The following is a 26,484-nucleotide window of genomic DNA, read 5'->3' as shown; positions in this document are numbered from 1 at the left end:
TAGGAGCTTGCGGAATTTACTTCTTCATAGATTTACTTCGTTAACTAGTTTTATTTCATTTTTACAAGTTTGTCTCAAATTAAGGCCTTTTATTCCTTATTAGGCTTACTTACATATCAGAAAACTTTTGCAATTAGTTGGACTTAACTGACATCCTGCTAAAAGTAAACAAAGTTTAACTTTCTTCCAAGTTCAAATAAAGTAGAAACAGGTGTAAAGAAACGATATGTTACCTTTTTCGGACAACTTTATTTATTTCGCCGGAGCACAAATTTCATGCAATTGATTATGCTGTGTCCTCACTAAAATCAGGTCTCCGTTACCCCAATCGGTGCTCCTTTGGATCTAAGCCCGTGGTAGCAGTTTGCTAATCTCAGAACCCTTTCAAAACAAATAAATGAAAAAGAAGGCCTGATGAAATATTCCTGTATATTAAGTTAATTTAAATGACTTTTTCCAAAAATAAGCTTTTAAAAGAAAAGTAAAGAGCCCGAACAAGCCAAATATGAGCAGAAATAAAGTCAAATAACCGTCCAAATTTAAAATTAGCGCAAACACCATCAATAAATGAATGAAAGTCACAACGAACAAAAATTACGATAAAAAATTAAGCCAAACTCAAAACTGTAGTGAGGAGCAACCCGGATCTATAGTAACCGATACTCTAAAAAAACAGAATTTTGATACCAATAGTTACATCAAAAGAATCACATTTTGATACTGATTTTAAATATATTAAATAAAAAACAACAATTTTTTTTAACTGAAAGGAGGGAGCGACATTAAAACTTAAACGAACATAAATTATTTCATATATGAAAGGGGCTGTTATCTCCTTAACGCCTCGTTCTTTACGCTAAAGTTAAACTCTTTCAGCTCTACTTTTTAAAACAGTAAAAAACTTTATCGTAAAGAGCGGGGCGTTAAGGAGGTAACAGCCCCTTTCATATACCGAGTAATTTATGTTCGTATTAAGTTTTAATGTCGCTCCCTCCTTTCAGTTAAAAAAACTTGTTTTTTTTTATTTCATTTCTGAACGTTTTTGAATTAATGCATGTTTTGACTTCGGCTCTCTGCACATGAATAATTAAAAGGAAATTTGCAGATATTTTTTTTTTTTTGGCTAAATGGCTTTCTCATAGTTATGAAGGGACGATTTTGAGAAAAAAAGAGCGGGGGAGTAGGCCTAGTTACCCTCCAATTTTTTGGTTACTTAAAAAGGCGACTAGATTCATAGAATCTTAAAGAAAATCACACCAACAGATTTAGCGTATCAAAGAACCCTACAGCGGAAGTTTCAAGCTCCTATCTACAAAAATGCGGAATTTTTTATTTTTTTGCCACAAGACATATCACGGATGAGTGTTTATTTGTTTTTTTGTTGTTATTTTTCCCAGGGGTGATCGTATTGAACCAGTGGTCCTAAAATGTCGCGAAGGGATCCATTCTAATGGAAATTAAAAATTCTAGTGCCCTTTTTAAGTGATAAAAATATTGGAGGGCACCTAGGCCCCCTCCCACGATTACTTTTTCCCAAAGTCACCGGATCAAAATTCTGAGATAGCCTGAGATTGAGATCTGAGATTTTATTCAGCATAGTCGAAAAACCTAATAACTATGTCTTTCGGGACGACTTACTCCCCGAAGTCCCCGTGGGGGGGGCTGCAAGTTACAAGCCTTGACCAGTGTTTACATATTATAATGGTTATTAGGAAGTGTACAGACGCTTTCAGGGGGATGTTTTTGGGAGGGGTTTATGTGGGAGAGCTTTTAAAGGAGGGATTTTTCATGGTGGAAGAAAATTTTCATGAAGGGGGTGCAGGATTTTTTAGTTTAAAAAAAAAACAATGAAAAACTAAATATGAAAAAGTTTTTTCAACCAAAGTAAGGAGCAGCATTAAAACTTAAAACGAACAGAAATTATTACACAGATGACGGGTTCAACTCCTCCTAATGCCCTGCTCTTTACGCTAAAGTAATTTTATTAATTTCAACTATTTATTCTAGGGCCGTTGTGATTCAGGGATAATTCTTAAGGTATTGGACAAAATTTAAGCTTTACTGTGAAGAGCGAGGTGTTGACGAGGGGGTGTACCCCCTCAAATACGTAATAAAAAAATAGAAATATAGAACTCGTTACGTAAGTTAATTCGTAAGTTATGTATATTTTTTTACTAATAAAAACGTTCTTAAACATTAAAAGTTCTAGTCGCCTTTTTAAATAACCAGAAATTGGAGGGTAACTAGGCCAACTCCCCCACTCCTTTTTTTCTCAAAATCGTCCGATAAAAACTATGAGAAAGCCATTTAGCCATAAAAATAAATTCATATGCAAATTTCGTTTTAATTATTCATGTGCGGAGAGCCTAAATTTAAACGTGCATTAATTCAAAAACGTTTAGAAATTAGATTAAAAAAGCAAGTTTTTTTTAATTGAAAGTAAGGAACTACATTAAAACTTAAAACGAACTGAAATTACTCCGTATATGAAAGGGGCTGTTCAGGCACATACGCGGGAACTTTTTTCGGGGGTGGGCAAAACCTTCGAAACAGCAGATATAAAGTAGCATTTTCTTTATAAAGTAATGCAAAAACTACGTATATCAGAAAATACAGATTAACTTTAATCTGTAGTATTGTACCAGATGGGGGGGGGGAAGAAGACTAAAGCCTCAAAAGTATGTTTTAGGCTCAGGTTATGTCCAGGGCGATTTAGACCCAGTGATTAATCTATTATATCCAACTGAATGGGAAATTTTAGGGTTAACAGTGCAATATGGGTGCTGTGGGGGGGGGGGTAGTTCTTCTAATGCAAAAACGTAGATTTTAATGAAAAATGATAGTTTCCAAAATTGATCCATTAAAAGCTGTACTTTATCCTGAAAAGGGGGGGGGATAAACGCCCTAATATCAAGGATAATTCTATTTTGATGTAGAAAGCAAACTCTCTTTACAAAAAATAACAGTACAATTGCTAATTACTTCAAAGAGGGTAAAAAGTTAGACAGAAAATGGGTTGATAATTGGGTAGTGACTTGACTGGATAATTGCATGCTGTAAAATCCCCCAAAAAAGGCTTCACACATGTATCTAGATTCTTAATAAATGTCCTACTTTTGCCAGAAACCCCAAGAAACCATGGGGAAATTAAACATTTCACAAAATTTGGGGAAGCCCCCCCCCCTGTGTACGTGCCAGGGGCTGTTCCCTCCTCAACGACCCGCTCTTTACGCTAAAGTGTTTTACTGTTTTAAATAGTTGAGTTGAGAGAAAGAGTAAAACTTTAGCGTAGAAAGTGGGGCGTTGAGGAGGGAACAGTCCCTTTCATATACGGAGTAATTTCTGGTCGTTTCATGTTTTAATGACGTTCCTTACTTTCAGTTAAAAATACTTGCTTTTTTGTTTAATTTACATACAGTACTGGTTATTATGAAGCGTACAGACGTTTTCAGTGGAATTTTATCGGTTGGGGGGAGGGGCTGAGGGGAGTTTGTTATGCGGGGGAACTTTCTATGGAGAAATTTCGCGTTAGGGTGAAATTGGGTCGGGGGAAGGGTTACGTTGGAGGATCTTTTCGTGGAGAAATTTATCATGAAAGAAGAGAATTTCCATGAACAATGCCGAAATAAATAAAAAAATTTCTTCACCCTGGAAGTAATGAGTAGCATTAAAACTTAAAACGACAGAAAATATTATGTGTACAAGGGGGTTCGCCTCCTCCATAATACCTTGCCCTTTACGCTAAAGTATTTTTAGTAATTTCAACTATTTATTCTACGGCCCTTGTGATTCAGTGGTCATTCTTAAAGATTTGGGATAAAATTCAAGCTTTAGTGTAAAGAGCGAGGTATTGACGAGGGTGAAACCCCCCACATATATGAATTAAAAATGCACAAATATAGAAGTTCGTTACGTAAGTTAATTCGTAAGGTGCGTATGTTTATTATTATCAAAAACGTTCGTACAAAAAATTAAAAAATCTAGTTGCATTTTTAAGTGGCCAAAACTTGGAAGGCAGAAAGGCCTCTTCTCCCACCCCTTTTTTTATTAAAACCATCCGCTCAAAACTATTAGAAAGCCATTTAGCAGAAAAAAATAATATGCAAATTTTGTTTTAACTATTCATGTGCGGTGATCCAAAATCAAAAAATGCATAAATTCAAAAACGTTCAGAAATCAAATAAAAAAAAAAACAAGTTTTTTTAGCTGCAAGTAAGGAGCGGCATTAAAGCTTAAAACGAACAGAAATTACCTCGTATATGAAAGAGGTTGTCCCCTCCACAACGCCTCGTTCTTTATGCTAAAGTTTGATTCTGCCGCTCCTTACTTGCAGTTAAAAAAAACCTGTTTTTTTTATTCAATAGATCGTAAGAGCACAATTAGTTAAGTTTTAATGCTACTCCTTACTTTCAATTGAAAAAACTTTTTGGTGTTTATTTTTTGATTTTTTTTATAGTAATGCTAGAAAATCCTTCGCCCTTTTCATTGAATTTCTCTTCCCCTATGACATATTCCTCCAAGGAAAGATCCTCCCACATAGCCCCCTCCCCTCAACCCCACCCCCAAAACCCAATTTTTTTTTTTGTAGATTGGAGCTTGAAAGTTTTGCTATGGGGTTTTCTGATACGCTGAACGCGATGGTGTGATTTTCGTTAAGCTTCTAAGACTTTTAGGGGGTGTTTCCCCCTATTTGCCAAAATAAGGTACATTTTCTCAGGCTCGTAACTTTTGATGACAGATACTAAATTTGATGAAACTTATATATTTAAAATCAGCATGAGAATCCAATTCTTTTGATGTATTTTTTAGCATCAAAATTCCGTTTTCTAGAGTTTCATTTACTATTGAGCCGGGTCGCTCCTTTCTACAGTTTGTTACCATGAACTGTTTGAAAGTTTGACCCTTTCTCTTAACTCTGCTTCTTAAAACGGTAAAAAACTTTAGCGTAAAGAGCAGGGTGTTGAGGAGGAAAAGCTCCTTTCATATACAGAGTAATTTCTGTTCGGTTTAAGTTTTAATGTCGCTTCATACTTTCATTAAAAAAAAAACTTGTTTTTGTTATTTAATTTCTGGACGTTTTTTAATTAATGCATGTTTTGATCTTGGCTCTCCGCACATAAATAATTAAACGAAATTTGCATATTAATTTTTTTGGCTAAATGGCTTTCTCATAGTCTTAATCGGAAGATTTTGAGAAAAAAAGGAGAGAGGGAGGAAGCCTAGTTGCCCTCCAATTTTTTGATTACTTAATAAGTCAACTAGAACTTTAAATTTTCTTACGAACATTTTCATTAGTAAAAAATATACGTAATTTAGGCCTACGAATTAACTTATGTACCGAACTTCTATATTCGTATGTTTTTTTTACGTATATGAGGGAGTTCACCCCTCGTCGATACCTTGCTCTTTACGCTAAAGCTTAAATTCTGTCCCAATTCCTTAAGAATGACCCTTGAATCACAAAGGCCGTAGAATAAATAGTTGAAATTACTAAACATTCTTTTGCGTAAAGAGCGAGGTATTACGAGGAGGTAAACCCCTCATATGTCCAATAAGTTCTACTCGTTTTAAGTTTTAATGCTGCTCCTCACTTTCTGTAGAAACAAACTTTTCGTATTTATTTTTTGCCAGAAGACAAATCACGGATGCGTGTTTATTTGTTTTTTTCCCAGGGGCGATCGTATCGACCCAGTTGTCCTAGAATGTCGCGAGAGGGCTCATTCTAATGGAAATTAAAAGCTCTAGTGCCCTTTTGAAGAGACCAAAAATATTGGAGGGCACCTAGGCCCCCTCCCACGCTTATTTTTTCCCCAAAGTCACCGGATCAAAATTCTGAGATAGCAATTTTATTCACTATAGTCGAAAAGCCTAATAACTATGTCTTTGGGGACGACTTACTCCCCCGCAGTCCCCGTGTAAGGGGCTGCAAGTTACAAACTTGGACCTGTGTTTACATATAGTAATGGTTACTGGGAAGTGTACAGACGTTTTCAGGGGGATTTTTTTAGTTTGGGAGGGAGAGTTGAGGGGGGGGAAGTGGGAGGATCTTTCCATTGAGGAACTTCTCATGGGGGAAGACACTTTCAGTGAAGGGGGCGCAGGATTTCTAGCATTACTTAAAAGAAAATGAAAAAATAGATATGAAAAGTTTTTTTCTACTGAAAGTGAGGAGCAGCATTAAAACTTAAAACGAGCCGAAATTATTACACATATGAAGGGTTTATCTTCTCGTAATACCTCGGTCTTTACGCAAAAGAATTTTTAGTAATTTAAACTATTTATTCTACAGCCTTTGTGATGCAGGGGTCATTTTTAAGGAATTTCGAAAAAATTTAAGCTTTAGTGTAAAGAGCGAGGTATCGACGAGGGGTGAACCCCCTCATATACGCAATAAAAACATACGAATATAGAAGTTCGTTAGGTAGGTTAATTCGCAAGTTATGTTTATTTTTACTAATTAAGACGTTCGTAAAAATTAAAAGTTCTAGGTGCCTTTTTAAGTAATAAAAAAATTGGAAGGCAACTACGCTTCCTCCCTCGCTCCTTCTTTCTCAAAATCTTCCGATTAAAACTATCAGAAAGCCATTTAGCCAAAAGAAAATAATATGCAAATTTCGTTTTTATTATTTATGTGCGGAGAGCCAAGATCAAAACTTGTATTAATTCAAAAACGTCCAGAAATTAAATAAAAAAAGAAGTTTTTTTAAATGAAAGTAAGGAGCGACATTAAAACTTAAAACGAACAGAAATTACTCCGTATATGAAAGGGGCATTTCCTCCTCAATGCCCCGCTCTTTACGCTAAAGTTTTTTACTGTTTCAAAAAGTAGAGTTAAGAGAAAGAGTTAAACTTTAGCGTAAAGAGCGGGGCATTGAGGAGGAAAAGCCCCTTTCATATACGGAGTAATTTCTGTTCTTTTAAGTTTTAATGTCGCTCCTTACTTTCATTTTAAAAAAAACTTGCTTTTTTTATTTAATATGTCTCAAAGACAAGCCCTTAAATTGTGCCTTACCCTGCTCAAAGTTTTTATCCATCCTACTTAGAAATTGTGTAATAAAAAATGGACTACACAATCAATTTAAACAAAGGCAGCCATGTTGTTGTTGTTTTTTTTAAGTTAGTTGACTAAGCGCAGTGAAAGAAAAAAGTTTACCTTTGTCATTCCATTTGTAAATATTCCGCATAAATTATAGGAAAACGTGCCTAAGAGACAATTGCTTTCTGTTCATTGAGCAACTGTAGTTTATTCTATTCGAATCTTTAATCATGTGTTTTCATTCTTTAATTGCTGTCAAGAGAGTGAAGTTGTAAAATATTTCTAGTTGGTTGTCTGTAAGTGTCGTCGGCATTTTCTTATTTTATAATCGATACTCTAGAGCTGTGATTTCTAACGAGGGATGCTGGCCCCACCGGTGGGGCACGGCAATATTTTGGTTGGTCAAGGGTAGGAGGTACAAACACCCCTTGGCAGACTATACTTTAGAGCCTTAACTTTGAAAAAGCTAAGAACCTTAATGTTGCTGAAAACAAAGTTGAAAAATATGAATGACGTCACATTCATACGCATAAAAAAGGAAAAAAAGATACATGATAGTATTGAAATAAGGTCATGCATTGTATAAAAGGCGTTTAATACAGACGATACTTTTCATTAGCATAAAATATACCTTAAGAACGACCTGAAATAAATAGCTAGGTAATGGCCTTTTAAGGTTCTCTACAAACTATTTCTTGATACTGTATGCTTCAGCTAATCGTCAATGACACTAAGAATATACAAGTAGCTTCCACAGCTTAAAAAGTACCGTTGGCTTTTTTATGTGTGGGTTATATCATAGTCCAGCTATAAATAAAATCAAAATAATGCACGTCGACAGCGCCAACTACGTAATTTTATTCTTAATTTGCTGGGCTGAACGTCCTTTAGCTCTCAAGCGTCGAATTTGTGATTGACAGACCAGAAAACAGTTTTAAAGCTTTTTTTTATATTAATTAGAAATAATGGAATTTTGGAACAGCAGATCTTGGAGATGAACGTAGTAAAGGATACAAAGACATAGCACTAGTAGGCTGCAGATGGGAACAAATTAGTATTAATGCAAGGTTTAAAACAAATTTCTAACCATTTTAATGTTCCCCTTATTAAAAGGTTAGACTGTCGTGTGGCTCGGGCATTATTCAAAAATAGTCGTTTTATAGTCTTCTTAGTAGACCTATTTTATGTCATTTCCGTCCTTTTAGTGTCTTTCCATCTCAGAAAGTGGCCTCACATACATGACTTTCAGTTTTTATGTGTAAGCTTGCATTATTAGAGATGAAATACCATGGTACCCTTAAGGTACTAAGAACATTTTTAGGTACTAAGGGACTTTTAGGGACTTACTTTTACTAAGGGACTTACTTTTAGGAACATTTTTAGGAACATTTTAAGGTACTAAGAACATTAAGGTACTAAGAACTAAGGTACTGAAAACATTTTTTGCTTTCTGGTTCCATCTTAGGTTTATTCATACCTGAAAACCGGGATTTTCTACAATTTTTTCGTTACCTAAATTTTCTCCGTTGTCGCCCCACTGAATCGTAAAAGCAGTGTTTCAGAAGGCGAAACAAAAATACGCCAGGGCCTTTGAAAAACATGCCAAAAATACGCAAGAGGCTGGTCTTATGTAGGCTTAGGGTAGGTAAAGAGAAGTAAAATAATGACTGATGAAAACAAATTCAATAACATATAAAAATGGGGAAAGGACAAAGAAATATGATTCATCGATGCTTGGTGCAGATTATAAAGTAACAATTCTCTATTTTTTCCAATTTATAGCTTAGGGCTTGAGGAGTTGCTGTATTAGGGGGGGGGGTGTCAAATTAAGCGGACAACCCATCGATCTAACTTTGTTAAAATTAAGACTTTTTCATTTCTAATTTATTATTTGTTATTAAAGTCTTACAGCCAAGAAATAAAATATAAGTTTGTGCATTTAGAATTCATTCGTAATTTTAGCTCTTAGAAACATTATTTTGCCAGCTTTTCCATGTTACTAATGAAACTTTTCTATGCCCCTAACTGCTGTTACACAGCCTAGAATAATTTTTTTGTAGTGTGTTTGTTGACAGTGAAAACCAAAGATGACTAGCCTAAAAAACTTTGCATAGCCTAACCTTAAATCGACAAGGAGAAAAGTAACGTTTGAGCACGATAAGCTATAGTTTCCACTTTTTTTTTAACCATAGACCTATTTGAAAACTACCTGATAAAATAGAGTTACCTTGTAGCTTTTTACGGCACGCCATAAATTGAAGTTTCGTGGTATTTCACTAATCAAACAGTTACTTATTACACTATTCACTAATTAAAAAGGAAAACAGAAGTGAAATAATCAAACAGCTCATGGTAACGACCTACAAGTAAAGAGTGACGCGGCTCAATAGTGACCGATACCCTATAAAACGAGATTATGATATAAATAGATATGTCAAAAAAATTGGCTTTTCATGGCAATTCCAAATGTATTAAGTAAAAAAAAAACAAGTTTTTTTTTAACGCAAAGTAAGGAGCGGCATTAGAGCTCAAAACGAATGGAAATTACTTCGTGTATGAAAGGGGCTGCTTCCTCATCAACAACCCGCTCTTTACGCTAAAGTTTGACTCTTTCTCTTAACTCTACCTCTTCAAACAGTAAAAAATTGGTTTGATTTTGGCTCACCGCACATGAATAATTAAAAGGAAATTTGCATATTAATTTTTTTTTGCTCTGGCTTTCTCATAGTTTTGATAGGATGATTTTGACAAAAAAAGGGTGGGGGAGGAGACCTAGTTGGCCTCCAATTTTTGGTTACTTAAAAATGCAACTGGATTTTTAATTTTTGTACGAACGTTTTTGTTAGTAATAAACATACGTACCTTACCAATTAACTTACGTAACGAACTTCTATATTTGTGTATTTTTGTTACGTATATGAGGGGGTTTGCTCCTTCGTCAATACCTCGCTCTTTAGACTAAAGCTTGAATTTTATCCCAAATCTTTAAGAATGACTCCTGAATTACAAAGGTCGTAGAATAAATAATTGAAATTATTAAAAATACTTTAGCGTAAAGAGCAAGGCATTGTGGAGGAGACGAACTCATTCATTCCATGTGAAAAAATTTATTTATTTGCTCATTGTTTTTTTTTTTTTCAATAATACTAGACAATTTTGCGCCCCTTTCATGGAAATTCTCTTCCCACATGATAAATTCCTCCATGGAAAGATCTTCCCACGTAACCCCCTCCCCCAACCCACCCCACCCAACGTGAAAAAGTCCCCCTGAAAACATATGTATACTTCATAATAACCATTACTGTATGTAAATTACTCCGTATATGAAAGGGGCTGTTCCCTCCTCAATGCCCCGCTCTTTACGCTTAATTTTGACTCTTTCTCTCAACTCTACTTTTTAAAACAGTAAAAAACTTTAGCGTAAAGAGTGGCCATTGAGGAGGGAACAGCCCCTTTCATATACGGAGTAATTTCTGTTCGTTCTAAGATTTAATGTCACTCCTTACTTTCAGTTAAAGAAAACATGTTTTTTTTATTTAATTTCTGAACATTTTTGAATTAATGGTGTTTTGATTTTGGCTCTCTGCAAATGTATAATTAAAACAAAATTTGCATGTCAATTCTTTTCTTTTTTTTGGCTTAATGGCTTTCTCATGCTTTTGATCGGACGATTTTGGGAAAAAATAACCGGGGGAGGAGGCCTAGTTACCCTCAAATTTTTCGGTTACTTAAAAAGGCAAATAGTACTTTTAATTTTTTTACGAATGTTTTTATTAATAAAAATATACAAAACTTACGAATTAACTTACGTAACGAACTTCTATATTCGTATGTTTGTATTACGTATATGAGGGGGTTCGCCCCCTCGTCAATACCTTGCTCTTTACACTAAAGCTTAAATTTTGTCCCAATTCCTTAAGAATGACCCCTGAATCACAAAGGTCGTAGAATTAATAGTTGAAATTACTAGAAATACTTTAGCGTAAAGAGCGAGGTATTACAAGGTGAACCCATCATATGCGTAATAATTTCTGTTCGTTTTAAGTTTTAATGCTGCTCCTTACTTTCAGTTGAAAAACTTCTCATATTTATTTTTTCATTGTTTTTTTTTTAAAATAAAGCTAGAAAATCCTGCGCTCCCTTCGTTGGAATTCTCTTCCCCCATGGCAAATTCCTCCATGGAAAGATTCTCCCACGTAACTCACCCCGCTCAACTTCTCCCCCCCCCTAAAAAAAATCCCCCTGAAAACGTTTGTACACTTGCAAATGTCCATTACTGTATGTAAACACTGGTCAAAGTTTGTAACTTGTAGCCCCTCCCACGGGGACTGTGAGGGAGTAAGTCGTCCCCAAAGACATAGTTATTAAGTTTTTCGACTATGGCGAATGAAATGGCTATCTTAGAATTTTGATCCGGTTACATTGGGAAAAAGTGAGCGTGGGGGGGCCTAGGTGCCCTCCAGTTTTTTGGTCACTTAAAAAGGCCACTAGAAATTTTAATTCCCGTTAGAATGAGCCCTCTTGCAATATTCCAGGACCACTGGGTCGATACGATCACCCCTGAGAAAAAAAAACAAAAAACAAACAAACAAATAAACACGCACCCGTGATCGGTCTTCTGGCAAAAAGTACCAATATCCACATTTTTTTAAGATAGGAGCTTGAAACTCCTACAGTGGGGTTCTCTGATACGTTGAATGCGATGGTGTGATTTTCGTTAAGATCCTATGACTTTTAGGGGGTGCTTCCCCCTATTTTCAAAAATAAGGCAAATTTTCTCAGGCTCGTAAATTTTGATGGGTAAGACTAAACTTGATCAAACTTAAATATTATATAAATACCATTCATTTGATGTAACTATTGGTATCAAAATTTCCATTGTTTAGAATTTCGGTTACTATTGAGCCGGGTCACTCCTTACTACAGTTCGTTACCACGAATCGTTGGAAAATATTGGAGAGTAAAAAGCCCCCCTTCCATGCACCTTTTTTCCCAAAGTTTTTTTCCAAAATTTGAGATAACCATTTTGCTCAGCCTAGTTGAAAGATCCAATAACTATGAATTTGGAGATAGCATGAATTAACATTGCCCTTTGGGAAAGGCCTTTAAGTTATGAACTTTTCCCGTTGTTTACGTATATTATTTGTTATTTAGAAACATGAATATAATTTTGGTTGGGGGAGGGGCAAATTTTCTGCTGGGGGATTTTCCGCTGGGACAATTTTCTACTTGGAGCGAAGTGTCCAGGTGGTGAAACTTTTAGGGGAATTCTTACACTGAGGAATTTCCTAGAATCACCATAATTTTTTTTTATTTGTCTTACTTTCTCTCTGCCGACTCAATTTTAAATGTAGAAGGGTAGTTGCACGGGATGAATTCCCGTTGGGATTGAATTGTCTACAAGATCTATTCACGGGTGGAAATTTTCCGAGGAGGGGAAGATGGGTTTCCCGGCATTGTGCAAAAAAAAGGCCATCAAATATTGAATATGAAAACAATTTTTTCGACTGAAAGTAAAGAGCAACATTAAAACTTAAAATGAGCATAAATTATTACGTATATGAAAGAGGTTACCGTAATCAATACCTCGCTCTTTACGCTAAAATTTAACTTTCTATCCCAATTCTTAAGAACGATTCCTGAAACACAAGGGTCGTTCAATTAGGACAATAAAATGCTTTTTTTTAAAGTACTTAAAACCTTTAATGTGAAGAGGGAGGTATCCAGCAGGGGGTAACCCCTTTCATATAAGTAATAATTTCAATTCGTTTTAAGTTTAACATTGCTCAATAGTTTCGGTAGAAAAAACTTGTTTTTTCTTATATACGAGATACGTATGTTTTTGTAATTAAATCGAAAAACTGAACTGCAGTCTCATGGAGTCTCAGTCTCGGGGCGCGTTGATTTGTTGTTGTTTTTTTTTGTCAGGGATTATCATATCGCAGCAGTGGTCAATGAATATCGGAAGACTCATTCGTACATAATTTAAAAATCTTTCTTTCCTTATGAGTGACAAAATGTACTGTGCAACAGGAAAGTGCGGATTTCTGCCACTTTGTATTGCGAATCAAAATATATCCCTTATAATCTAGGAAAATATAAAATACATAAATAAAATTGCCAAAAAACTTCGACGAATGAAACACAGAATCTATTTGCAATAGGCCTAATAACATAACTAAAGAAAACACGTAAAGAAATATCAAACATTTTCTAAATTCTGCAAAAAAGGGACAAGGTTGTGCATAAAGCGAATATTTTCAGGCTCATGATAAAATTCTCTATCTTAATTTGAACTAATTCCAACAGCTCGTTAATTTTAAATCTCAAAACTAATTAAGTGTTACTAAAACAAGTTGGAAAACAAAGTAGAAAACTGAATTGATATATTTGAGGAGGGTGTTTTTTTTAGAGGAAGGGGTGCCAAGCCCTTAAAAGTAAATCTTTAAGGGACAAAAATTTATAACTTTTTGTGAGAGGTCCTTTTGATCAATGGAAAGAGGGCATTCAACCTCTAGCGTCCCCTGACTTGGAATAATATATTTAGGCTAAGCATATAATATGAATTCTAAGGGGAGAATGGGTCCCTTGTTTATTACAGGAATATTGTTGGTGTCAAGTTAAGTAACAACTACATTTACATCATACTTTGAAATTGCAGATGAAACTCGTCTGAATAAGTGTGGAGTAGACTAAGAATTGTAAGATGATCTATGCTAGTTTTTATGTAAATCTATTTATAATTTTAATTATCATCTTTTAATTATTTCTTATTATTTTGTTTGTTGAAATGCCCCGGTGGCTTTTTCATAATAAATATAAGTATCAAGGAACTGAGCTTCACTCGGCAATGCCTTCTATGTAGAAAACTAAAAAAACAAAACAGCATGTTTCTACAATGGTTAATAAAACTAGTATAAAGCAAACGAGGCCCACCCAAAAATATCTGCCCCGGTTGGTACAGATTTTCGTATAAGTAGTCCTTGAACTTGGAATTGCATTACTAATTAGATCAGAGCAAATTAAATAACAATTAATTCGAAAGATTCACCAGTTTTCCTCTCCCAGAAATTTCTTTAAAGGGTTCACTTTTATGGTTTTGGTAAAATTTGGTTTGATTGAATCACATCGATGGTCACTGAAACTTGAGAGAAGGCTCATTCAAATAATTTTTTCGTTCTAGTACCTTTTTTAAGTAGTTAAAATGACTGCTCTTGAAAAAACTACCGTTTCTGCTTTTTTTGCCACCAATTGACAATTTTTGGCTAAAATTTTACGAGATCAATAATAATAGTTAAAGAAAAATAGAGAGAACTAAGTCGAAGAGCATTTTTTTCATTATAGCAGCCATTTTTGAGTAGCAAAAATACTCCACTTAAAGCATTGCCATTTTCAGCCATTATGGGGTGCAGAACAACAACAATCTCCGTATTTGGGCCAAGATGTCTCTGGGGTAATAATTACAAGGTGGCCATTCAGTTTGTAATTGAAGGAATATATATATTAAAGAACCTTACAAAAATCAGCCAGTTTCCAAGGGTTTTCAGTTTTCGGGCTCAGGTGCGCATCGTTCCTCTATCGGATAAATGATATATATATATATATATATATATATATATATATATATATATATATATATATATATATATATATATATATATATATATATATATATATACATATATATATATATATATATATATATATATATATATATATATATATATATATATATATATATATAAATTGTTTGGTTGATTTCTTATAAATATAAATTGATAAATAAATATAATAAATATAAATTGATTGGCTATAAATTGGTTGGTTTCTTGAGATTTTGTTTTTAGCATTCAGTATTTCAACATTTGTTATTTGTATGATGATTAAAACTCAAGGGAAATGCCATATGAAACAAAAGATGACGATTTCGGGTGCCTTCTTCGAAATTTGTGGTGCTTATTGTGGCGAGAAAATTAGTTAGACCTTTTCTAGAGAGATATAATCAAGAACATAATTTTACATGGATATGAGCTCGACAAATCTTTTAAGGAAATGAGCCAGATAGAGCGATGTGACGTGGGTCTGATCCTAATTATATTCTAATAGAGCGATGCGACGTGGGTCTGACCCCCTAATTACTCTCTAATAGAGCGTTGCGACCCGAGTCTGAACCTAATTATTTCCTGGCCCAATAAAGCCATGGGTTGAAAAAAAATATTCCAGCACATATTCAAATGGATATTAGCTAAGGAAAGTGAGGAAGGGTAGTTAGCTCACTCACCATTGTGCCAGATCCAGAACAGGGTAAATACTATTTTGGGGTACCGTTTTACAGATGGGATGGGCTAGTAGTTTGGTCAGTCCCCTTTTTAGATTGTTCGCATTAAATGAATTGTTTAATGTGAAAATAGTTCCGAATTTGCTGAATTTCACCTTAACGACCTCTTGACTTGGGTAGTCCCTCTTTTTTTAGATTCTTCCCTGCTCTTAAAAATTTACTTAAAACTGGCTGACGAATTATTTAATGCGAAAAAGTTTCAAATATGCTGAATTTCACCTTAACGACATCTTGACTTGGATAGCCCCTCTTTTTTTAGATTCTTTCCTGCTCTTGAAAAAAGTTACTTTGATTTGGCTGAATTACAGCCAATTTGCGTATTACCATTACAAAATAAAGTATGAAAGAATTCTTATTAAGACAGGAGGGTCAAATGTCAGAGCGAAGATAATTTATGGATCCCTGAGCCCTCCAGGAGGTAAATTAAACAAAAAAAAATTCAGAATACGGGAGGAATCTAAAATATCTTGACTTTCCAGTGGGTAGAGGGGCATTCAAAAGATCACTTTTGTTGAAGCAACGCTCAGCGCTATGTGCTGGGGTTTGTAGTTTAAAGAATTTGTTATTCAAATTTATTTATAAATGTCAAACCAAATAGTAGTCATAATTTTTCCATGCTTACTTTAATTTAATTGGAGATCCTGTATATAAACACATTTTTTGTATGATTTTACGTCTGCTACGAACATTGCGAAAAAAAAAACAATAGTTTACAAGTTCTGGTAGTAAAAAATGTATTTATTTTCTCTCATTTTTCTAGACGAGAGGTCGTCATTAACTTCACAGTCGTCTGAAGAATCGTCAGGGAGTATCAAAGGAATTTGTTGCGCATATCCTTGGGAACTCTAGAGCCATCCAACTCTAATCATAGCTGGGAGTAGTTCAGTTGATTTTATTTTTCGGTGCCGTCACAATAAAATATGCTTTTTACTATGTCCTCAGTGAAGAAGAAAAAGAAGAACTAAAAAGGATAATTTCAGTGAAATTCCACAACCAGTGCCAAAATGACTACCATTTTATTAACTGCTTTAGTGCTACTCCAAGATATGACACTCGTATTAGGAGGAAGCTCAAATAAAACAGAAGGCCCTCCACAGTGTGAAGACGGTCTAATTATACCCATGTGGCGTCCTAGCGAGAATCTGAGTACAGGTGACAGAGTAGCCCGGGGGTTAGTGTATTTTATAGGTATGGTATATTTATTTATCGGAGTATCAATTGTAGCTGATAAATTTATGGCTAGTATCGAGGTTATCACTTCCAAAGAAAAAGAAATTACAATTAAACGGCCAAATGGAGATAAGCAAATAGTTGTTGTGAGGGTTTGGAACGAAACAGTTGCAAATTTAACCCTAATGGCTCTTGGATCCTCTGCCCCAGAAATTCTACTTTCTATAATTGAAATTTATGCAAAAAATTATGAAGCTGGAGATCTTGGGCCTGGTACAATAGTAGGAAGTGCTGCTTTCAATCTTTTTATGATTATAGGACTTTGTGTTTATGTGATTCCTGACGGTGAAGTGAGAAAAATTAAACACCTCCGTGTATTCTTTGTCACAGCGACTTGGTCTGTTTTTGCGTACATTTGGCTTTATATTATTCTGGCCGTTATATCTTATGGAGTTGTTGAAGTATGGGAAGGTCTTCTCACTCTCATGTTTTTTCCAGCCACTGTATATTCTGCTTATTTTATGGATAAGAAACTTTATAAATTTGCAGGGAAGCGTTATAGAATGAATAGACGTGGTATGATTGTTGAACATGAAGGCGATGTCGAACTTGGAGATAAAAGCAATCATGTTGGCAATGACGAATTCAAACGCTTTGAAGATGAAGAAAACGAAGAAATTAGAGAGTTTGAAGAGCATCGAAGGGAGTTCATCAGAATCCTTCGAGAGCTCAGAAAAAAGAATCCAAATTTTGAAATGAAGCAGCTCGAAGCTTTAGCTCGTGAAGAAATGACCAATTCGGGTCCAAAAAGTAGGGCATTTTATCGAATACAGGCCACTAGGAAATTAACCGGTGGTTGTAACCTGATGAAAAAAACCGCAGAGCGGGTTCAAAGTGACACAGATGGAGTACCAATTACTACCAAAGAGGAAGATAATGGTATAAAGCTTTATTTTGATCCTGGTCATTACACAGTTATGGAGAACGTCGGCGAGTTTTTCGCTACCGTGCGAAGAGAAGGTGGAGATTTAAAAACCATAGTTCATGTTGACTATAAAACAGAAGATGGTTCAGCAAATGCTGGATCTGACTATGTAGCTACATTCGGCACGCTCACCTTTGGACCTTGTGAAGTCACCAAGTCTTTTAGTGTTAAAGTCATTGATGACGATGTTTTTGAAGAAGACGAACATTTTTACTTACGTATATCCAATGTGCGACTCGATACATCTTCTGGATTGCCATCCAATGGAGAAACAACTAGCAACGGTGTTACTCCGGCTGGAAAGCCAGCTGTACAGATTGTAGCACCATCATTAGCTACTGTCATGATTCTTGATGACGATCATTGCGGTATATTTAATTTGGCTGAGAAGGATATTGAGATTGTTGAATCTGTTGGTACTTACGATATAAAAGTCGTGCGTTGGAGTGGTGCACGGGGTCGCGTAGTTGTGCCATATAAGTGTGAGGAGGGAACCGCCAAGCCTGGAAAAGATTACTCAGATATCAGTGGGGAGCTGACGTTCGAAAACAATGAAACAGAGTAAGTTCTTTAGTTGGTATTATTTACATTTTTCTAAATCAAATACCTAGCACGGTTAAATGAATGATTTAGCAAAGAACGAAAGTATTTTGACAGAATGAGTGGATAATTTTTTCATATTCCTCTTTACTCGCTCTTAAGCAAGTCAAAGGATGAATTTATCAAAGAGGTAAAAAAAAACTTTTTCGCCTTGGTTGTATTGGACCAGCTAACTTTAGATATTATTTATATCCTAAAAATTACAATAAAGAAAACATTTGACTCAGTATAGAAATAGAGACAAAGTCAATATAGGACAAGGCAGCTAAATGTATAACGAAATATGAAAAAAGGTAAATATAGAGCTCAAAATGAATATCATCACTATCTAACCTAGAATATACCAGAAACTAAGTTAGAACTCTTATCACCTTATTTCTACGAAGGTACATGTAGTAGAAAGATTTTCTATATATTTTCAATACTTTCTATAGATTCTTTTAATATTCTTTTACATTAAATATTCTTTTATATTGTAACTGTTATCTTGGGTTTATAAAACAGCAAGACAAAAATTAAACATTAAAATATCAACTTCGAATGAATGCAAAGTGTAAAGTAGAGATTTAAGATAAAAAATAGTTCATTAAATGTCGTCTGTGGCTAACATTACTCATCCCCCTCATATCCATTAGGGGTATGTAAAATGCGCAAATGAAAAATACATAAACAAAATCCCAAAAATACTTCGCCAAATAAAAAATAAAGCAATAATTTACCATTGCTTTGAATGAAATCTCAAGCGCTATTCAAAAGTGGCATAGCCGATTCATAAGTGAAATCTGCTGATTACTTTTCAAAACGAACAAAATATTTTGCAATGAAATACAAATAAATCAGACCTTCCATTCCCGAAGAATTTTGATAAAAATATTTGAAATTTTGTCTCATTATTTTTGTGCCAGAGTAAACAATCCTGAAGCAAAGTCAAACTGAAGTGTAATGAATGGGCGAGGGGATTAAAGAGGAGTGTTAGTCCTCCTTCCAATTCATACATATCTTTTCGTTTGCTTTGTTCGTTTAAATCTTTCTCTAACAGTATATGTTTTTTCTAAACTTGTAATGTACCTATCTTCTTTCATTTGAAAAAAAGCTGTTTTATTTACTTCTGCTCTCTTCCAGTGTCGCATTCAGGTTATTCTAATAATGAGAGAGGCTGTCACTCTCCTCAATCCTTCACTCTTTAAGCCACATTTGTGCAAAAATGCACCAAAGATAAGAGTTCATTTAAATTTATGTACAGTAAAGTTGAACCTTTTATATAAATGCATATGTATTTAAAACTACCCTTTTTGTAACAAAAAAAGAAATCACTCTCCTCCTCTGTGGCACCCAAACCTCACACTTAGTCCAAATATATTCCTCCAGTCGAAGGAAACTTACCCCTTAACCCTATTTGTTGATCTGTAGGACCAGGGGCGTTCATTTTGGGGGAGGGTGAGCTTTCTTTAGTGCCCCCCATAGATTTTGAAAAATACTTTTAAGATGGACTATTTTCACTGAAAAATGCTTTTTAGGTATATTTTTACGGAAAAAATTGAAAAAACGACAAAATTTTCCTCTGTTTATATTTTGAAAAACCAATTTTCCACCCTTTCCTAATTTTCTTGAGGTGACGCCGCCAGAAGGACCTCTCACGAATTTTTTAAAATTTGGGCTTAAGAGATACTTTGTGAGTTTTTAGGACTTTAACCAAATAGTGCACAACTGTGATCCTGATCAACTGTCAGCATTGCTAAAGAGAAAAGAAAGAGGTTACTTTCCAATATCTCCAGGGTAAATATTAGGCTGCAGCTTAGGTGGTTTACATCGTGACATAGTTTTGTCCGATACTATTTCGACTTTATCCACAAAACTTTGTGTTTTAGACTTTCGAAATGCAAAGTTTTCGACTTTCATTTCGACTTTTTCGACAAAATTTTGTGTTTTCAGCAATAAGTGCAAGAATCTGCACTGTGTTGTAATCCGATGTCTTTTTATCCCTACTGTAAGCATCGTAAAATAGCTAAAAATTCCAGATCGAATGAACCATCTCCCAATACTCCACGACCAATGGTCTGAGACAACCCAAGGGGAAATAAAACAGCAACAAATAAACAGGCATCTCTGATCATCCTTCCATAGATTAAAAAAAATAGGTTTAATCAAATGAAATCAAAGAGTGGGTTTAAAGCTTAAACCAAGCAGATACTTTGTTGGTAAGAGTAGCCCCCCCCCCCTTTTAGTACCCAACTCTTTATGCTAAAGTTTGCTAAAGGCCTTAGTCAAAGCATTTTAGAATAAATTTGCTTATCCGCATCGCTGTTTTCACGAAAATTTTTCGTGAAAACATTCGTAAATCGTAAACTTTTCGTAAGTAACAACATGTGAATGCACTTATTCTTAGACTATTTTGATAACAACATAAACTATTCAACACCATCATCTTGTGTAAGGAGATTCATTTTCATTGTGTTGAGAGAGGAAAAAGTCAAACTTTGATGGGGGAAGTAAAATTCCCCCTCCCCGCATAACAAATCTAAATAAAAAGTTAAACTTAAAACGAACCAAAATCACGACAACCAAAGAAGTCAAACTGAAAAAACCTAACCTGCCACAAATAAAATTGGTGTTGCCAGCTCTCAGTGGTCAAAAACTAAATTTGTTCGTATATAGTTTTCTTTTTTTCATTCTAACAGTAAAAACTCAATTACTGCTCAAACTTCCTCGAATACTTTTGTCCGATATCAGTATGTTTGCGACAATCAAATTTTTTTTTCTTTAGTCCAATATGGAATTAATTTTCATTGATAGTTTCTTTCTTATGTTGAGATGTTTCTTTCTTATGTTGAGAATCATGTTGAGATATTCATTGATATGATTCTTTCCAATGTTGAGAGAAAAAAAAACAATATCTAAATAAATCTTTTAGTAAAGGTTCAAGTAGCCTCAAGTAATGTGCAAATGCCACCCTTCTGTTGCGGGAGGTTTGAGGGGCACTTTCATTTGTCGGAGCTTAAGCTCTTTTTAAGTTCGCCTTTGCTGTCCATAATAATTTCCGTTTGTAGTAGGTATCATTCTTTCATCAATAGTAGATTCTGTGGGTTTAATTCTATAAATTTTCTCCATACTTTTCATTTTTTTTTATACATTATATTTTCTGGGAATAAAACGCTTTCACCTAAAACCTTGACGGAGACCGGGGAACCTTTTGGACTTGTAATATTGCCAAAAATTTCAATTAGGTGACAAAAAGAATCGGAGATATTATTTCCTGATCTTACTCAGACGCACCTGCGTTATTTTTAAGCTGGAGCTCCGATTAGAGAAATAACAGTCAAAGCTTTCGTTCGGATAATGAATGATGATCACCTTCGACTGAATCTCTATTGCTAAAGAAAAGGAAAATGATTTTTCAGTTCAATTTAATTTTTTCATTTACAAACAAAAACATAACAACTAGATTATTAATAACCGCTACAAAAAAGCACTTGCAAAAGGTAAACTGAAAAGTATCTAAAAAAGCTGTTTCTTTCCGTTTTCAGATTTTTACTTTGCTATGTTCAGAAACAAAAAGTGTATAGAATGCCTCATAAGGCAAATATACTTATTAGACACAGCGTCTCGACAAGGATTTTCAAATCAAGGCTATCTTAGCCTATAACAGTAGACCCGCCCAAATTCGTTTCTTGATTCTTGGAAATTTTGTCAGATTTCTAAGCGGCCACCAACAGGAGCTCTTCCAGAGAAGCATAAGCCAGCTACATTTTTATAGAGCAAGAAGCAAAGTTTTGAAAAAAGGGTTGTTTTTTTCTAGAAAAGCTTACACATCTCCGAACGTTATATAATTGAATGCTTTTTGTACATTTTGGTCCTTCTGAGAACAAAAGAGGACTGTTTAGTTTATCCTTTTGTCCTTAAAATACCCAGAAAGGAGTCAAATCTCAGGCACGTACACAGAATGAGAAAGAGCGAGAAGAGGGGGGTTTATTTCCTATGGATTTTTATATTTCCTGTATTTTTTGAAAATGTGCGCATACTAAACAAATAATACATGAGGGGGGCATCGTTCTTTGCTAAGCCATCGCTTTTAGCTGCCTGTAAAATTTTTCTGATGATACCCAAATATTGGGTTGTTCATGAATCTTTCATAGAAAGGATCCCTCATTTATTTTTCCTATTTTTCCTCATCTTGAAGAGTTAACCTAAAATAATATTGCTTGTTTTTTGAGACTAGGATTAGATTCGTTTTCAAATGTTTTTTCTAGCGCCTAGTTCTTGATCTCTTTACGTGTAATATTGTCAGAACGACGTTAAAATTTTCATATAATTTCAAAAAATTAAAAATCTAATGAAAGTTTGTGTTTCTGCAATTTTAGTGAATTATATCATCTTTAAATGATATGGCAAATAACTAATTTAGATTCTCTGATTTCTAGGAAGTTTATTCAAATACAAATCCTTGAAGAAGACAGTTATGAAAAAGATGTACTTTTTTATGTCGAATTAGGAGAGCCAAGACAAATTGGAGGTTAGTTTTCCCTGTCTTGACTTATCAAACCCTAAATTTTTTAAAGCTATTTTTAGAGATGATGATTAACTCCCTAGAACCGCTTTCGTTGAAAGTAGTTTATTTCTTTTTGCTGTCCCATCCCAAAAATTGTGTCTGCAGTTTGAAAGTTGGAGAGCGAAGGAGCAGTCTGAGGTTACACCCTTACCCATATCAAGTCTACGTTTAAACCAGAATAACCACAAAACAAAATACAGAGCACAGTAAATTTAAAGAATGAAATCAATTAAAAATTCTATCCCCAGTGTCTGCGGTTGGAGAGGGATATTCCGTATGTCCAGTTTATCTATATCATGCCTTGGAATTATGACTAAAGGTAGATAAAGGGCTGCGATGTTTAGAGGAGTTATAACTGATTGAAACATATGCACAGAAACACAGTTTTGGGATGGAACGGCCGACTTGTTCTAGAGCTTAGACTTTACCTTTTTAGCTGGGTCGTATCAAGGAACTTCGTTTTGTAAGGGGGGAATAAAAAGATTTTGGTCGGGGACTAAAAGATTTTTACCTGCATTTTTAAGACTAATTTACGAATCGGATAAATAGTCCAGAAGGATTTAAACCCGATAACCCCTCGGCCCCTGGATACGACCCAGTACGCTAGTGACGTATATTCAATTAATTTTGCCTTTTTTTCTTTCATGGGAATCGTCTTTTGTGGATCTACACCAACTTGGTATTTTGAAATTGTAAGTCAATGCACATGGGTTGGGTAGCTAATAGTGAGTGATGTCGCAGCTTAATAACTTTTCTCAAAACCTTCTGGCTGTAATATAAAATAAAGTGGCTACATTTTACTCCTCTTTTTTCTTTTCTATTCATTTTTTTTTGCTTTAGTATTTGGCTTCTGCTTGCTTTTGTCTTAGTTTACGATTGTCCGCTCCAAACCTATGTAATGGCATTTATTCAATTGTCTTTTATCACTAAATTTCAAAATGTGATTCTCAAGCATGAATAAATAGTAGCACTAAAACTCACCGGAATATAAACTACCCCCCAGCTCCCACACTTAGTACAAATTATGCCTAACACTTTTTCAGGAGCATTCTGGAATATTCTAGGGGCTTTCTAATTGGTAATCGTAAATGTTTTACGTAGAGATTGTCTTTGATAATATTTGAACTAACACTTTTAGTGTTTAAGGAAATTTATCAAGACATTGTATTTTCTAACAACGTTCATTATCGAAGCAGTCATGCATTTACAACGGAATTTATTATTGAATCATTGTGGGGAAAAACTTTTTCTGACGTTGTTGTTGTGTTAGATCATTAATTGCTGAAGATAAAAAAAAGTCTATACCTTAAACAGAGAGGAGTTGGGAGGAGGGGGTCTCTGCCCCTCTAATACAGGATGATTTCTGTTTATTTTGAGCTTCAACAGCATTTTCTAACACGAATTTCAAACGAAAACGAAGGGCTTTATTTAAACCTATAGCTAGAGTAATAAGCCATGATAAATCAAACTTAAAATAAACCTAAACTACTATGAATGAATAAATGAAATCTGCAAGCGAATGGAAATAGAAATAAATTCTGCAGTTAAACTTTAAAATAGCAAATATCACTTTGAATGAATAAATGAAACCTAAAAAAAACACTAAAATGAAACATCCGCTTAAACTTAAAACCAACAAAAATTACTACAAGTAAAAGGGGAGCTTAAGTACTCGAATCACTCCTTTAAACACTCTACATGATAGAGTGTGATTCGCGCTTGACCAACATCGTGGTAGATGTTGGGACCAGTTCCCCACCTCCATTCAAAATTTGTGTGTACATTAAATTTCCATGGACTAACGAATGTAAGTTACAAGCCAACCATGATGTATATATATATATATATATATATATATATATATATATATATATATATATATATATATATATATATATATATATATATATATATATATATATATATTATATATATATATATATATATATATATATATATATATATATATATATATATATATATATATATATATATATATATATATATATATGTGTGTGTGTGTGTGTGTGTATAACACTAAAGTCCTCTTGGCCCAAGAACTTAGAAACATAAGTTTCAAGGTAATCAAAACTAGTTTTATTCGTTTAATGTTTGAATATGGAGTGCCCCCAACCCATTTTTGTTTTTTACATTAAGGTCTCCTTGCGAAGGAACTTAAGGATGTAAATAGTTAAAAATAAGAACGATTTTTTGGGCCTCCTGCTCACCTATCTTGTAGCAAATCATTTTTTTTGTTCTTTATTGTGCATTGGGGTCCACATGGCCCAACTGCTTAGACATAGATATAGGCATAGACATTTTTTATTTTCATCCAAAACATATAAATTAAACAAAGAATTTACCGTTAACGGCCACTCTTAAGACAAAAGAGTCCTGACTGTGGGCGCAAGATTTTAAGCTTAAGGATATAGGCTTCAAGTAAACCGGATATTAATATGTTTGATGCCTTTTTGGGCCTCGATTTGAGAGTCCGCATCCTTAAGCTAACTCTTAATCCCGTGGAAGTTTCCTCCTGACCCCAGGGCTTTCGGATAGAAGTTTCGAACCGATCTAAGACAAACAGCCTCGTGGGTCATTGTGGTGCCACAAACGCCTCCTCGTCCTTCCAACAAATATTTTTGGTTCCCTTGGCTCAGGAAATAATCACTGGAATTTTCAAGTCGATCGGACAGCCAAAATCAAACTTCCCACCTTGTGTCTTCATCTAGCTGTAAATAATTGGCCAGTTACTTAATTTAGAGCCCTTGCCCAACACTACCAGACGTTTTTCTATCATCCTCGAAAGGAGCGTATCTATGAAATCCTCGTCTGTTAAATATTTTTTTTCTATCATCCTCGAAAGGAGCGTATCTATGAAATCTTCCGTCTATTCTAAGCAAAATATCTACCAATAAACTTTTGTTCAATACCGTAACGAAAAGGCACGAGAGGAGAACTAGTTGCTATCCAATCTCTTTAATGCCTTAACGTGACATTAAAACTTTGAAATTTTGATTAAATTCCCAAGTTGCTACAAACACTTTTCGATTGGAAGTACCCAAGAAAAAACAAACAAAACAAAAACACTTAAAAAAGAAACACGAAAAAACAAAACATAATTGGAAAAACTTTAGTTTTTACGAAGCCAACGTTAGTGCGTTGTCTCTGAGAATATTTAAATAAAAAACAAGTTTTTTCGACTGAAAGTAAGGAGCAATACTATAAATTAAAAAGAGTACAAATCACTATATATGTGAAGGAAGCTGCCAATTCCTCAACCCTCGCTGTTTACGCCAAAGCATTAAAGTTCTTTAAAAGTACTTTTCATTCCAAATCAACGGTATTTTTGTTTGAGTAGTTAGTTCTAAAGAATTAGGACAAAAAGTCGAACTTTAAAGTAAAGAACAAGGGTTCAGGAAGGGGTATCCCCCTCATATACAGAGTGATTTCTCTTCGTTCTAAGTTTTAATGTTGCTCCTTAGTTTTAGTTTAAAAGCTTTTTTTTATTTAATTTCTTACTATTTTTTAGTCATGCCAGGAGCCCCCCGTGAAAAAACTCTCCTAGAAAAATTGCCTGGAAACTCTCTCCATGGAAAATCCCCCCCCCCTGCAGAAAGTTACCCTGAAAAATGTGCGTATATTTCCCAATAGCATATACTATTTGTGAACAACATCGACAAATTGCGTAGCTTACAGCCCTTTCCCAAGGGATTATGGAGGATAATACCAGCACAAAAAGCATAGTTATCGCACTTTTCAACTATGTTAAACTAAATAGCTTTCTTAAAATTTTGATCGGATGTGTTTGT

General features: G+C 34.6%; 1 protein-coding gene across 8 annotated transcripts in view; it reads left to right on the top strand.

The window, feature by feature from the left end:
* Positions 1-26,484, top strand: part of LOC136029081 (sodium/calcium exchanger 1-like) — a 150,047-nt gene that overhangs the window by 53,340 nt on the left and 70,223 nt on the right. For 5 of the 8 annotated variants that reach the window (XM_065707138.1, XM_065707133.1, XM_065707134.1 and 2 more), the window contains exons 1-3: positions 7,242-7,332; positions 16,135-18,090; positions 22,548-22,639. In XM_065707138.1, coding sequence (XP_065563210.1) covers positions 16,379-18,090; positions 22,548-22,639 — 1,804 coding nt within the window. In that variant the 5' untranslated portion in view covers positions 7,242-7,332; positions 16,135-16,378. Of the gene's footprint in view, positions 1-7,241; positions 7,333-16,134; positions 18,091-22,547; positions 22,640-26,484 lie in introns of those variants that run through there. The other 3 variants (XM_065707136.1, XM_065707137.1, XM_065707132.1) reach the window with 1 other exon arrangement.

The sequence above is a fragment of the Artemia franciscana genome, chromosome 7 (genome assembly GCF_032884065.1).
Source record: "Artemia franciscana chromosome 7, ASM3288406v1, whole genome shotgun sequence".
In the NCBI taxonomy this organism is placed as follows: domain Eukaryota; kingdom Metazoa; phylum Arthropoda; class Branchiopoda; order Anostraca; family Artemiidae; genus Artemia; species Artemia franciscana.
This window is presented reverse-complemented; position numbering and strand designations above follow the sequence as displayed.